This window comes from Frankliniella occidentalis, unplaced genomic scaffold (assembly GCF_000697945.3).
Source record: "Frankliniella occidentalis isolate FOCC.00 unplaced genomic scaffold, Focc_3.1 Scaffold2, whole genome shotgun sequence".
NCBI classification, from domain to species: domain Eukaryota; kingdom Metazoa; phylum Arthropoda; class Insecta; order Thysanoptera; family Thripidae; genus Frankliniella; species Frankliniella occidentalis.
The window spans coordinates 3,891,260-3,902,632 of record NW_026267132.1 but is presented as its reverse complement, the minus strand read 5'-3'; the positions used below and the strand labels follow the sequence as shown (position 1 = coordinate 3,902,632).

The 11,373-nt window shown below is 37.5% G+C and overlaps 3 protein-coding genes across 3 annotated transcripts; 2 read left to right on the top strand and 1 right to left on the bottom strand.

Moving 5' to 3' along the window:
• Window positions 1-139: 139 nt before the first annotated feature.
• Window positions 140-1,847, top strand: LOC127749027 (synaptic vesicle glycoprotein 2B-like). Its single transcript, XM_052265451.1, has 4 exons — window positions 140-619; window positions 709-868; window positions 954-1,081; window positions 1,162-1,847. Exons 1-4 carry the CDS (start codon window positions 154-156, stop codon window positions 1,215-1,217), a joined length of 810 nt encoding a protein of 269 aa, XP_052121411.1. The 5' UTR covers window positions 140-153; the 3' UTR covers window positions 1,218-1,847.
• A 180-nt stretch (window positions 1,848-2,027) lies between these two features.
• LOC113214037 (E3 ubiquitin-protein ligase ariadne-1) lies at window positions 2,028-7,153 on the bottom strand. The gene is made up of 10 exons (XM_026433284.2): window positions 6,788-7,153; window positions 6,021-6,173; window positions 5,867-5,935; window positions 5,546-5,761; window positions 5,247-5,468; window positions 5,040-5,170; window positions 4,750-4,954; window positions 4,518-4,631; window positions 4,320-4,432; window positions 2,028-4,230 (listed from the first exon to the last, which is right to left on the bottom strand). The coding sequence occupies exons 1-10, from the start codon at window positions 6,995-6,997 to the stop codon at window positions 4,149-4,151; spliced, it is 1,515 nt and encodes a 504-aa protein (XP_026289069.2). The 5' UTR covers window positions 6,998-7,153; the 3' UTR covers window positions 2,028-4,148.
• Window positions 7,154-7,354: 201 nt separating this feature from the next.
• LOC113214038 (serine/threonine-protein kinase ULK3) lies at window positions 7,355-10,911 on the top strand. The gene is made up of 8 exons (XM_026433285.2): window positions 7,355-7,819; window positions 7,903-8,054; window positions 8,559-8,767; window positions 8,848-9,074; window positions 9,225-9,486; window positions 9,581-9,712; window positions 9,793-9,977; window positions 10,065-10,911. Exons 1-8 carry the CDS (start codon window positions 7,733-7,735, stop codon window positions 10,185-10,187), a joined length of 1,377 nt encoding a protein of 458 aa, XP_026289070.1. The 5' UTR covers window positions 7,355-7,732; the 3' UTR covers window positions 10,188-10,911.
• Window positions 10,912-11,373: the final 462 nt, after the last annotated feature.

Sequence of the window (11,373 nt, the reverse complement as noted above, 5' to 3'; positions counted from 1 at the left end):
TCGCGCACCAGCAGATTGCCTACCGGTCGCGGCTCTCTCGATCCTTCCGTCCGCCACCACGACCCTGCGGCCCACGGCCACGCGCCGCATTGGCGCCTGGTCCATCCCCTGCCGACTGGTTTCGAACCGACGACTACTATTTGATACCGTTGAATGTGCTGTTTACAGGTAAAGGAGCTAATCATGGACGAGTCGTTCGATCCTGTAAAGCGGGAACTATCACTAAAGTACACGACGGCCGAGCGGTGGAAGTCCATGCTCTCCGACATCGTGGCCAACTCGCAGCAGCTGTTCATGCCGCCCATCCTCCGCTTCACCCTCATCTCCATCACCATCAACTTCACCTTCCACATAGGCTACTACGGTCTCATGATGTGGTTCCCGGAGTTGTTTCACCGCTTCGACGAGTTTAGCACGGCGCACCCGGGCCGGGAGGCCTCCGTGTGCGACGTCACGAGGTTTGTCGTCACCAACGGAACGCATTCTGCGAACTCGGCGTGCGACGACTCCATCCAAGGCTCCGTGTTCATGGAGTCTCTCATCACAGTCGCGTCTGCCGTGCCCTCCAACATCATCGCGGTGCTCGGCATGGACCACCTCGGCCGGAAGTTCTTCCTCGGTGGGTCTTAAACCTCTGGCCATTTCGATATTGATCAACGCACTGCGCTAGATGCATTTTCTAACTTTGTGTGCGTCGTCCCCGCGCAGTGTTCAGCACGTTCACGTCGGGGCTGTGTGCCTTCGGCATGTTCTTCGTCTACAACAAGCGGAACAACCTGATCGTCAACGCAGTGTTCAGCTCCGTCATCAGCTGCGGTAACGCCGCGCTCGACTGCCTCATCACGGAGATCTTCCCCACGCACCTGCGGTAAGTCGTCGTCGCCCAGCCAGGTCGTGCAGGGTGGTTGCGCGCCATCCTGATGTATAATTGCCTTCTTTTGGCGTACCAACAGGGCGACTGGTGTGGCTGTGTCCATGGTGGCTGCACGCCTGGGAGGAATCATAGGCAACATCGTGATAGCCACCCTCCTGGACGTATATTGTCCAGCCCCAACATTCATCGTGGCTGCCCTGCTCATAGGTATACTGATGAAATATCCTCTACGAGTGGTATAAGCTGACTGCTTACACTTTTGTTTTAATGTTGTTGTTTTTTCGCAGGCGGTGGCCTCCTTTGTCTGTTCCTACCAAATACGACGAGAGAGCCACTCTCATGACCCTTCTTTTCAAACCACAACTACAACCTGACAACCCTATCCACAATATGTTGACGACTGGCCATAAAAAAAATCCTTATTCCCTCTTCATTTTTGACTTGAAAGGTGTCATTAATGTGCTCCAGTTTTCTTTGGATTAGGCTTTGTGAATCATTTTAAGTAGAATTACATGTACATTATTTACAATGCTTTCCACCAGTAAGTACCCCATGGCGTTCTTAGTATTCTCATTAGGTAAAACAACATTATTTGACGCCCTGGGAATAACAAAGCGTTAGTTATGACGGCCGATGAGGGCTTTTGTTGTTCCTAAAACTGTATTGCTGATCTGAGCCTGTGATTTTAATATCCATTTTGACATTTTAAAATGTAATTGGAAGTACCAACTGAATCGAAACTGTTTTCAAAGACTTTATAGTCCTAAGCTTTATTCGAATATGTGTTTACTTTTTAGTGTAAAGACGTTGTCACTCTATGTAAATATCTAGACAATAAACAAATAAATGATAAAGTGAATAGACGTTTAGATAATTGTGTCATGATCTTATTGAGCCACTTGTATTTATTTATTTTTCATAACAAATGGGGGAATAAAATGAGATATGACAGCAACTGGTTCATGACTAACAATTAGCTTGTATTACTATGCCTCCTGCTAATGTTCCAAACAGAAATACACTGCATCATCAGTGAATGGTAACTATCATTGTGTAGCGCAGTTAAATTCTTCTAAACGTCTTATATTCCAGTTATCAAGATGAAATAAATAGGGAAAGGATTTTTTTTTCTGAGTAAAGAAGATTACACTGATTCACTCATTCAATCTCATATATTTCCTTAATAAGAAAATATGTACACATACTCTGCATTACATTTTTCAATAAAAGAGCTATCAGTTGATAAGTTGGTAATGAGGTGAAATATTTTCTTCACCTAACAGAGTTAAAGCAGAAGGCAAGATTGTTGCGATAAAGTAATTGCCAGAAGGTGGGTTTATGAAAGACAGGGAAATTAAAAACCTCCTTGCAGTAGATTGATAAAACTGCACTAAAAGCACAAAACTTCTAGAGTTGTAACATAAAGCAAGCAATAGACAAAATCAAAATTGATTACAGTACGTATATATATATTTGACCATATGTTACAGAGCACTCAAACATGTTCTACAAATCACAATTAATTATGTATCATTTGCAATTTTTTTATGTATCAAAAAAGATGAAAGAACTAAAATGAGGGGGAAGTTCCAATAAATCTACTTTAAAAAAGAACAAGCTGCTGAGTCAGTGCTGGAAAAATGGCTCCAATTGTGATGTTTGCGGTACAATGAAAAATATTACAAAGCAGCGTGAACAGTTTCATAAGCATAAAATTACACTTTTTAAAGCAAAACAATTCGATTCCTTGGCCAAATATGTAAGCCACTTTTCAGTGTGGCCAAATGTTGGTCCCAGCTATCACGGGCTTCATATAGTAATTACTCTTTTTACCAAGAGCAAATTATCAGTGCAAGGTAACGAATAGCTTCAGTATCGTTGAAAATTAATAAGAAAGGGTAAGTATTGAAAGGACTAGTTCTTTTCTTTTTATTTCATATTAACGAAAGCAAGTCATGGTTAAAGCAACACAACATGACCAATGAAACCAACCATTCAATACAATGAATTGCTGTGCTCGCCAAAACAATCATATTTAAGTTAAACACCAGATGGGCACAAAATGCTGTTCCTTTATGCACTCTTTCTGAAGAGTTGACAAAATGATTAGTACAAACAACTAAAAGCAATTAAAAGTTGAAATGTCAGTGCACAGCTTGATTGGATGGGAATGACTAGTGGTCTCACTGCAATGCAAGTCAAGTCTACAGCTAATCCTTTCTTCCGATCATTTATCCAACAGTACCAATACTGATAACTAGTTTATACAAATCACAGTATACGTTTCCCCGCTCAGCGAGAAATATTAGGAAATCAACTATTTCTTTTATGCACAAGATTAAGAAGCAAATAACGTGAATATGTCAATGCTATCTTAACAGACCTTAGGAATATATAAAAGTAATAAACAACAGACTTAAAAGAGTCACTTTTTTTAAAAAACATTTAACAACAGCCCAGTCCCCCATTCAAGAACACTTATTACAAAATAAGATTCAAAAGTCGAACAGATCAGACAACAGGAAGACTTTTAAGTTGGCATTTGCCGCTTATTGCTTTCATATACATGCACAATTAATACATGTAATTGTAGTGCAGCTCCATAGCATTTTTGATAAAAATGGCAGTTTTAATGGGGGAAAAGGGTATAGAGCATGAAATGTTGTAATTTTTTGTTTGTTAACAACTAAAAGAGAGGGATGGCTTTCATCCTACAAAATCTCACTGCACAAAATTTTCTATAAATACAACAGCTCTCACAAGATAGAAAAATATTTTAACCTTGAGTTAACGCTAATGGACATAATTACCATCTTCAAAACAAGTATATTGTGAGGTTCCTGTCCATTGATCCTGTGAGGTAGTATATCCATTAATCACAAAATCTACACAAAATTAAATTTTTACTAGACTGATATTTTTTGAAACCACTTTTTGCCATCCCTAGCCTAAATTTAAGATAGTTATAATTTATGCTTTTTTTTCTTGTTAACATCCAGCCAAAGGGTATAGTGAATAATTAACAACTCTTGGGTTCTATCTATATTGTGAATAACTGATTTACTATGTACCAACAAATCAAAACATGTTGTCCTGGACAAAATAAAAGAAATCTGGAAAAATATAGTCTATATACATACATATCCATGGCATATGTAGGTACCTATTCACCTTGATTTAATTTCAACAAAGATTTCTGAAGGAGAAAGTTGAGAAACAAGGTGAGAATATCTACTCACTCTATTGGATTGGTATTGAATGAATTCAGGTGGATCTATTCAAAGTACTCCCACCATTCCCGCTCATAGCCTTCATGAACATGTTCCAGAAGCACCTTCCGCCTACTATCACAGTATCTACAAACAAAACAAAACCGTGTTGTTTTAAAGTTGAGCAATAAATTTGAAGAATTATGTGGACAAATTTGGACAATGAAGATCCATACCTGTATTTATCCTGCACTTTTTGCTTTATATCTGCTAAATTTCCTGAGGTAATTTCCCGCTCCAGGTATTCAGACAATGTTTCTGTGGCACTTTCTAAGTCTCTTTGGTTGTCCTAAAAGGGAAGATTGCACACATTGTTAGTTCTTTCAGGTAACTCATGCAGTTAACAGATATGTGAGATAGGAAAGAAGATATACCTCAAAGAGAATTGATTGATTACTTCTGCGTAGGTAATATGCAAACACATAGGTGTACATTAGTGTTTGCCTGCATTGGCATAGAATATCCACTGCCTTCCTCAAAAATTGCACCTGTAAAAGACACCATACACCGAAATGTTGATAATAACAAAGAGTAGCAAACAATAGGAATGCACCTGCTGTCAGAAGAAAAATCAAGATGAGGAACTCATTATTAATGTAAACGTACCTCAATCCAAGACATGTTGTGTTGCTGCATTTCCTCCATCTTCTCTTTTACTGAGGCATAAAGTTTATTCTCAAATTTCAGGGATTGCATATGGTTCATGTAGCGATTACAATAAAACAGGTAACGTTGCAGGGCAGCTCTAGATCGTTCATGGGCATCTCTGGCAACTTTGGCTTCTTCTTCATCATATCGATTACAATTGTACCTGATGAAATAATAGGGTAAGGTTAAGTGGAATCAAGTAAAGACCAAAAAGGCTAAATTTTGATCAAATAATTTGAAAGTCTCACCATGATGACCCATGAGGTTCCCATGGACCTAAGCACACCCAACAAAACTCTGCCTTGCAATTTTGATTTTTGCAAACCATATGATTGCAGCCCCCATCTTTTTCTATGGTTACATTACATTTGGGGCACTCCTGTCACAAGAAAAGACTTCATTTTAACCACTGGAAAAGGCCAATACATGTAAAATTGAGGGTTTATTTTGTTCACCTTAGTGTTTGCTGCAATCCAATTAGATGTTTCTGAATCATCATCACATTTTTTGATCCACTTCTTTAATATGTCACACTTTACAGGGTCATGCCAATTCTCCCCACATGAGAAACAGAAGACATGCCCACATTTACAGTTGACTGGGCGGCACTCCTTGTATTGAACTTTGATAACATTATTGCAGTCTGGTGAAGGACACCACCTGAGAAGTCTGTTGCACTGTAAAGCAGATAATTATTTTAACTATACTATAGAATCTCATAAGACGCACTTACTAAACGCTGATGTCAATTTACCTCAACAAAACTGTTAGTGATTAGGTGTTGATATTTGAGACGAACTTTTGAGTCTTTAACAAGTCTCATGACAGTAGCGTCATCAACCAAGATGTCACAGCCATGAGCTGCACAGGCAATTGTCTGTCCAACTCCCTCTTCCATTATTTTTGTAGTCAGATATCCTCCCCAACATTGAGTGCAGAATCTATGACCACATTCTAATCCAGTCATCATCTGTAAAAACAATATTAAAACTCCAATTTTAGTTTTACTTTTTAAATTTAATTGTGACAGCTCTAATTCTTTAAACCAATTACATTAATTGTACAATTTACTTACACTTGAAGGCAGCACCAGGAAACATATCTCACACTCTTCTGTGCCAGATGGAGAGGTTCTCTTGGGTAGCTATTGATGATAAATAGACAGCATGAATGATGGGCAATAAACAAATGACAAGAGCAGAGGGAACAAAGCAATGCTGCAACTCTACCTTTGGTCTTATAACGGCTCCCTTTTTAAAAGGGTTAATGACTCTTGCTTCACTAAACAGTTGATCTTGATCCGTATCATAAAATCTTTCCATTAATTTTTCTTTGTCCCATTTGAAGTGATTTAAAAGAATTCTAGTAGTTGTGGCAGGAATCTAGAAGTTAAAGCACAATATTGTAAATAAAATGTTTTCATTAATACATACATTGTCTGCTGTCATATCATAGCCAAATAATGTACACTACATTGATGTAAACATCAGGGCAGAATATATGAACAGTGGACAAGAAACCTTAGGGTTCAATTGACCAGTTAAATGACAGTGAGCAATGTGAGGGTGAGTTTAATAAACAAAGAGGCCAAAAACTCAGTACATTCCTGATTACATATTGCAATGACTCATGACCTACATTAAAGAAAACATTCAAAAACCTCTGTACAAGGGAGGCCATGAAATAATTTTAGAAGTTAGTCATAATTTGTAAATGCAAACATGATCAAACTTTTTCAAAATTGCTCAAAATAGGAATGACTTAATCAGTGTTCCCCAACACTGAAAAGGGTTATGCACAAATGAATACAAACTGAATCGTAGAGGAAAAAAGCAGTAGTATCCAGAAAGCTAAAAGCCACTACGGTAGAAAAAGGTCCCTTTATAATGAAAATTCAAAACCAAGGTCACAGCTCTGACACTTTTCAAGAGGTTAAGAAACGGGTCTCAAGTCTTTGTTGATGGTTGGCTTACATCGACATACTTAACCTCCTTACCTCTACAACAGTGTTAACTTCTTTAATACAATCTATCATGTGTTGGACAATTTCTTCAGTGGTTAAAACTTCGAAAGGGTATTCGTCAACATCAGGGGGTCGTTCTTTAGTGGTGTTACTGTCCACTTCCATTGCAAAGTCAACATCATCCCCACTAGATTCATTTCCTGAATCACCATCGTCGAAAGGGGTTTCGTCTTCTGAGTCCATACTCTCAGCACTCAATGACTTGAAGTTTCCTTTAGTCCACTCAAAAAACGCTGGAATCCAATTTTAAGGGGATATTATTCACAAATGACTTTGATTTGGGTGCGAGAGCAACACAGCACCTGTGTTTCTAGCGCTGTTTTAACACATGACGTCACAACTGCCCAAGCAAGGCAGCCATCTGCACCACAACTAAAAGTTCAATCCAATCGTATCTGCTTTCTTTTGAAAGATAGATTTGAGGTGCCAGCAGATTAATAGGAGAGCAAAAATGAGATGAAGAAATTTTAAAAATTCGTCAGATTTGTCACGTAGAAAGAAAATTACTAATTCATTTGAACGTGCTCCGTGAAGTTGGTACATATCAAAATAAACTTTAAACTGAATTTGTTTTTTCTCAATTTCACAAATCTTAGGTTTGTCAACTCATCATTTCCAAAATTCTGAACGGAAGGATTGACTATTTCATTCAGTCCTTCTATGATGTACTCTAAACGTCATATACCGACTGAAATATATGCCTTTACTTCGCAAACTTTCAAAAAAAGATAATTGAGTAGAGACACTGAGTGAGAGAGACAGAGAATGCAGTGGTACTGTTGTCCATATTTGTCATATGTTAATAGTGAATGTAATTCGTACCTGATTACTTTTTAAATTTTAAACCTGACCTATAAGAATGTAATCTAATCATCAAAGCTTCACATTTGCTACCGAGTCGTAGGTGAAAACCAAACAATGACGACTCCACATGTTGAAGGTTATGTTATTGTTGAGAAAATAGGAGCTGGCAGTTATTCTAATGTCTACAAAGCCTACAAGAAGGTGAGATATTGTCATGTGTTCTTTGATGACAAACCTTTTACCATTCTGTTCAGTTTTCTTTAATCAACTGCTGTTATTTTCAGGATGGTTGTCGTGAAGCAGTTGCCATTAAAGTTGTAGAAAAGAAAAGACTTTCCAAGTCAGCTGAGGACAATATTGTTACTGAAATTTCTCTACTCAAGAAGCTTAAACATCCGCACATTGTCAATATGAAAGATTTTTTGTATGATGGCAGGTTAGTCTTTTCAAAATAACTCTTATCCTACTCACAATTCTTAAAACTAAGGAAAATTACAATGCAAACCTAAAGTTGTTCTGGCCATTGCCTCTGCTTGGTGCCACACTTGTTTAAGATATGATTTTATAACAAGAATTGGTCATTGGTCTGTGAGCGAGTTCTGCCCAAATTACTCGATTTTCTAGGTTGTGAAAGGTTTTCAATTTTATCCTCTCAGAACTCAAGATATTACTCATTTTGCTCTTTGCTCTTAGCTTAGGAGAATGTAGGCTGGGATATTGAGTGGCTTGGGTTCCAAGGCAACGAGCAACACACAATACACATTGACCAACAATCAGACTCTCTTAGCTCCTTGTTTACTTGTGAAACACTGTTGTTGACATGTCATCCTTAATTCTAGGAAGCTACTTCAACATATTTTGATTTGCTTGTCATTCACAGTGAATGGCTATTTTTTTTTAAAAATTTAGTAATACAAATTCTGGTTTACTCTCAATGCAGGTGCATTTACATAATCATGGAGTGGTGTGGTGGTGGAGATTTGTCTGGCTTCATCAAAAAGCGAAGATGCCTCCCTGAACCAGTTTGTCGAAGGTTTTTGCAGCAACTCTCTGCTGCTTTAAAGTATTTACGCTCTCACAATGTTTGTCATATGGATCTAAAGCCATCAAATTTATTGCTAGGACAACAGCAAGTTCTGAAAATAGGAGGTAGTATAAAACATAGTTGACATTATTAACTATCTATCAAAATACGGAAATGTACTAAATTTAGCTATTTTTCTTGACAGACTTTGGTTTTGCCCAGTACTTATCTGATGAAGACAAACACAATTCCATTCGTGGTTCCCCTCTTTACATGGCTCCAGAAATGCTCCTGGCTCGGAAATATGATGCTAGAGTTGATCTCTGGTCTGTTGGTGTAATAATGTATGAGTGCTTGTTTGGTAAAGCACCATACTCATCAAATTCATTTCAAGAGTTAAGTGACAAGATTCGCCAAAAAGCACCTATTGATGTAAGTCTTTTAATTTTTGTTTTAACTTTGAAAGTGAAATGTTGAATAAAATCTTATTTGCTTTCTAAACCTCATTCTGATTAAATTTATCTAATCTAAGCATTCATTTTAAGCTTATTATTATTTATTATTATCTCTGCTTTTTTTCAGATTCCTAAATGTGCGTCTGTTTCGTCACAGTGTAGAGATTTGTTGACAAGGTTACTGAAACATGATCCTGAACAGAGAATTGACTTTGAAACATTTTTTAAACATAATTATTTAGACTTGGAACATTTTCCTTGTGAAGAATCACTTCAAAAGGCTGTTAATCTTGTAACCAGGGCTGTGAAACTTGATGCTGAACATAAGGAAAGAGAAGCTTTTAACCTGTATTGTGAAGCATTGTTGTATTTTGTTCCTTTACTCAATGGTATGGATTTACTGAGTATTCCACACATTTGCTTAATAAGTTTACAACCTAATTCCCTTGACTCCAATATTACTTTGTATTCTCAATGTTACAGCTGAAATGGACCAAACCAAGAAAGCTGCTCTCCGAGCTAAAGTTGATGAGTACATTAAACGAGCTGAAGAATTGAAAGATCCCGCTTCTGCTGCTCGGTCATCTACAAATGACTCTTCCTTTAGCCAACTCTGTAAGAATAAACAAGTTGCCTTTATTATTCACGATCCAAAAAATGAAAATTGTCTTAACAGTTACCTTTACTTTCCTTAGTGAAAATGTGCACCACATCAGAAAAATTGTGCACAGCTTTAGAAATTGGTCATACTGGAGAGATGTATATGACTGAAGGCCAATACAATCTTGCACTTGGAAAATTTGAATCTTGTTTAGCTACTCTAATGCCTCTATTAGCTCAAGAACCACGAGGACCACGCAGAGAATTGCTACATAAACAAGTCAGTTTTCAGCCTCTGGTAGAAAAAAAAGGAAACTTTGGCCATCATATTTTCTTACTAATTATTATGATCTAAATTTCCAACCAGGTCCAACACTGGCTTTTATTGGCAGAAAGTTCAAAATCCTTGGCCTCTCTACCCACAATCAAGGAAAGGAGTACTATTTCTGCTGCTTCAGCTAAAGGTAAAAAGCTTGTACGATCCCGTTAAAAAAAAAAAAAATGTTTTGGCCAATTTTTTTTCCTTTGTAGTTAAACATAGATTTCTCAAGATATTTCACAAATCTAAAAAAAAATAAAAAAATCTAGAAGTGTGTTTATATTTTTGTATCTATAAACAACCTGAATATTCTAATTAATATTTGCTGAGAAATTAGAGAAGCTGTAGGGTATGATAGTGGGTTGAAATACATCAGCCTCGTAGGTATAGTGAGCTGTGACTGAAGCGTTGTAACTGTTTTTGAATTCTGTGATAAAGTTTCCGCTGGGGTTATTTTTTAATTTTTTTTTGCCCTTCATGCGATTTTGACTGAATAATTTCTGTTTTGGAAACATACCGAATGGGGATATGTCAATTTATCTGTTTCTCATTAGTTGTAAATTAGTCCCCCAATGTGCCTTATGGTCAGGATATTCATTTGTCCACTTCTGATCTGGAAATCTTAGTTGTGATGCCATTTTACGTCAAGATGGAGCTTTTCCTGGTATTAAACTCTATCTTGGGAATGCATCAATGATAAGTCTATTGTTAAGAAAATAGAATTACCTACAATTGCTTTTACTCTGTGTTTTGTTAAGGAGTTAGTGTGTAGAGCGTACTTTGTTATTCGTACTGTCACTGCTAATGTCACTGCCAATGTCACTTCAATATACTTAACTATTAATAAAATGTAATCTTCACATTTGTTTTGGAGAAGAAAAGAATTTAAGAATTATTGGACCAAAATTTTTTAAAGACCCATCTTCTGTATGTTGGCTTAATTCAAGAGTAATAAACTGATTTATTTTACCTGTAAATATCTAATACAATTAACTGGTAGTGTTGGTTTGTCTTCACCACTTTGTTTAACATCTTGATCTTCAAACTGAACATTTTACAGTGGCCGTTGACCGCACCGTCACACGCCCATATATTTTTAAACACTGAAGTAAAAATAATGTTGCGAGTGATGTTTCCCAGATAGCAAACTCGAGCAAGTCTCGAGAAACTTCTGCATTTTGTGCATAGCGTTTGAGATGGGACTCTAAATGCATTTTTAATTCAGTGCTGCCTTGAGAAAGGTATTTCTCAAGGTATTGCTACCCGGGGTGGATTAGGTGGGGCTGGGCCGCACGTTCCCGCCAAACGTAACTGCTGTGCGGGTTGCATACCCGACGATGCGCGGGCGCTCCGCCGC

What these genes read in the sequence shown, in the direction of transcription:
- LOC127749027 (XM_052265451.1), top strand. Translation starts at nt 154, where the DNA reads ATGTGCTGTTTACAGGTAAAGGAGCTAATCATGGACGAGTCGTTCGAT. An exon ending in ATCTTCCCCACGCACCTGCG is followed by an intron (nt 869 to 953) that starts GTAAGTCGTCGT and finishes GCGTACCAACAG; the next exon opens with GGCGACTGGTGTGGCTGTGT. An exon ending in CGTGGCTGCCCTGCTCATAG is followed by an intron (nt 1,082 to 1,161) that starts GTATACTGATGA and finishes GTTTTTTCGCAG; the next exon opens with GCGGTGGCCTCCTTTGTCTG.
- LOC113214037 (XM_026433284.2), bottom strand. Translation starts at nt 6,997, where the DNA reads ATGGACTCAGAAGACGAAACCCCTTTCGACGATGGTGATTCAGGAAAT. An exon ending in GAGCCGTTATAAGACCAAAG is followed by an intron (nt 5,936 to 6,020) that starts GTAGAGTTGCAG and finishes TATCATCAATAG; the next exon opens with CTACCCAAGAGAACCTCTCC. An exon ending in ACAACATGTCTTGGATTGAG is followed by an intron (nt 4,632 to 4,749) that starts GTACGTTTACAT and finishes TGTCTTTTACAG; the next exon opens with GTGCAATTTTTGAGGAAGGC.
- LOC113214038 (XM_026433285.2), top strand. Translation starts at nt 7,733, where the DNA reads ATGACGACTCCACATGTTGAAGGTTATGTTATTGTTGAGAAAATAGGA. An exon ending in TCTACAAAGCCTACAAGAAG is followed by an intron (nt 7,820 to 7,902) that starts GTGAGATATTGT and finishes TGTTATTTTCAG; the next exon opens with GATGGTTGTCGTGAAGCAGT. An exon ending in GAGAATTGCTACATAAACAA is followed by an intron (nt 9,978 to 10,064) that starts GTCAGTTTTCAG and finishes ATTTCCAACCAG; the next exon opens with GTCCAACACTGGCTTTTATT.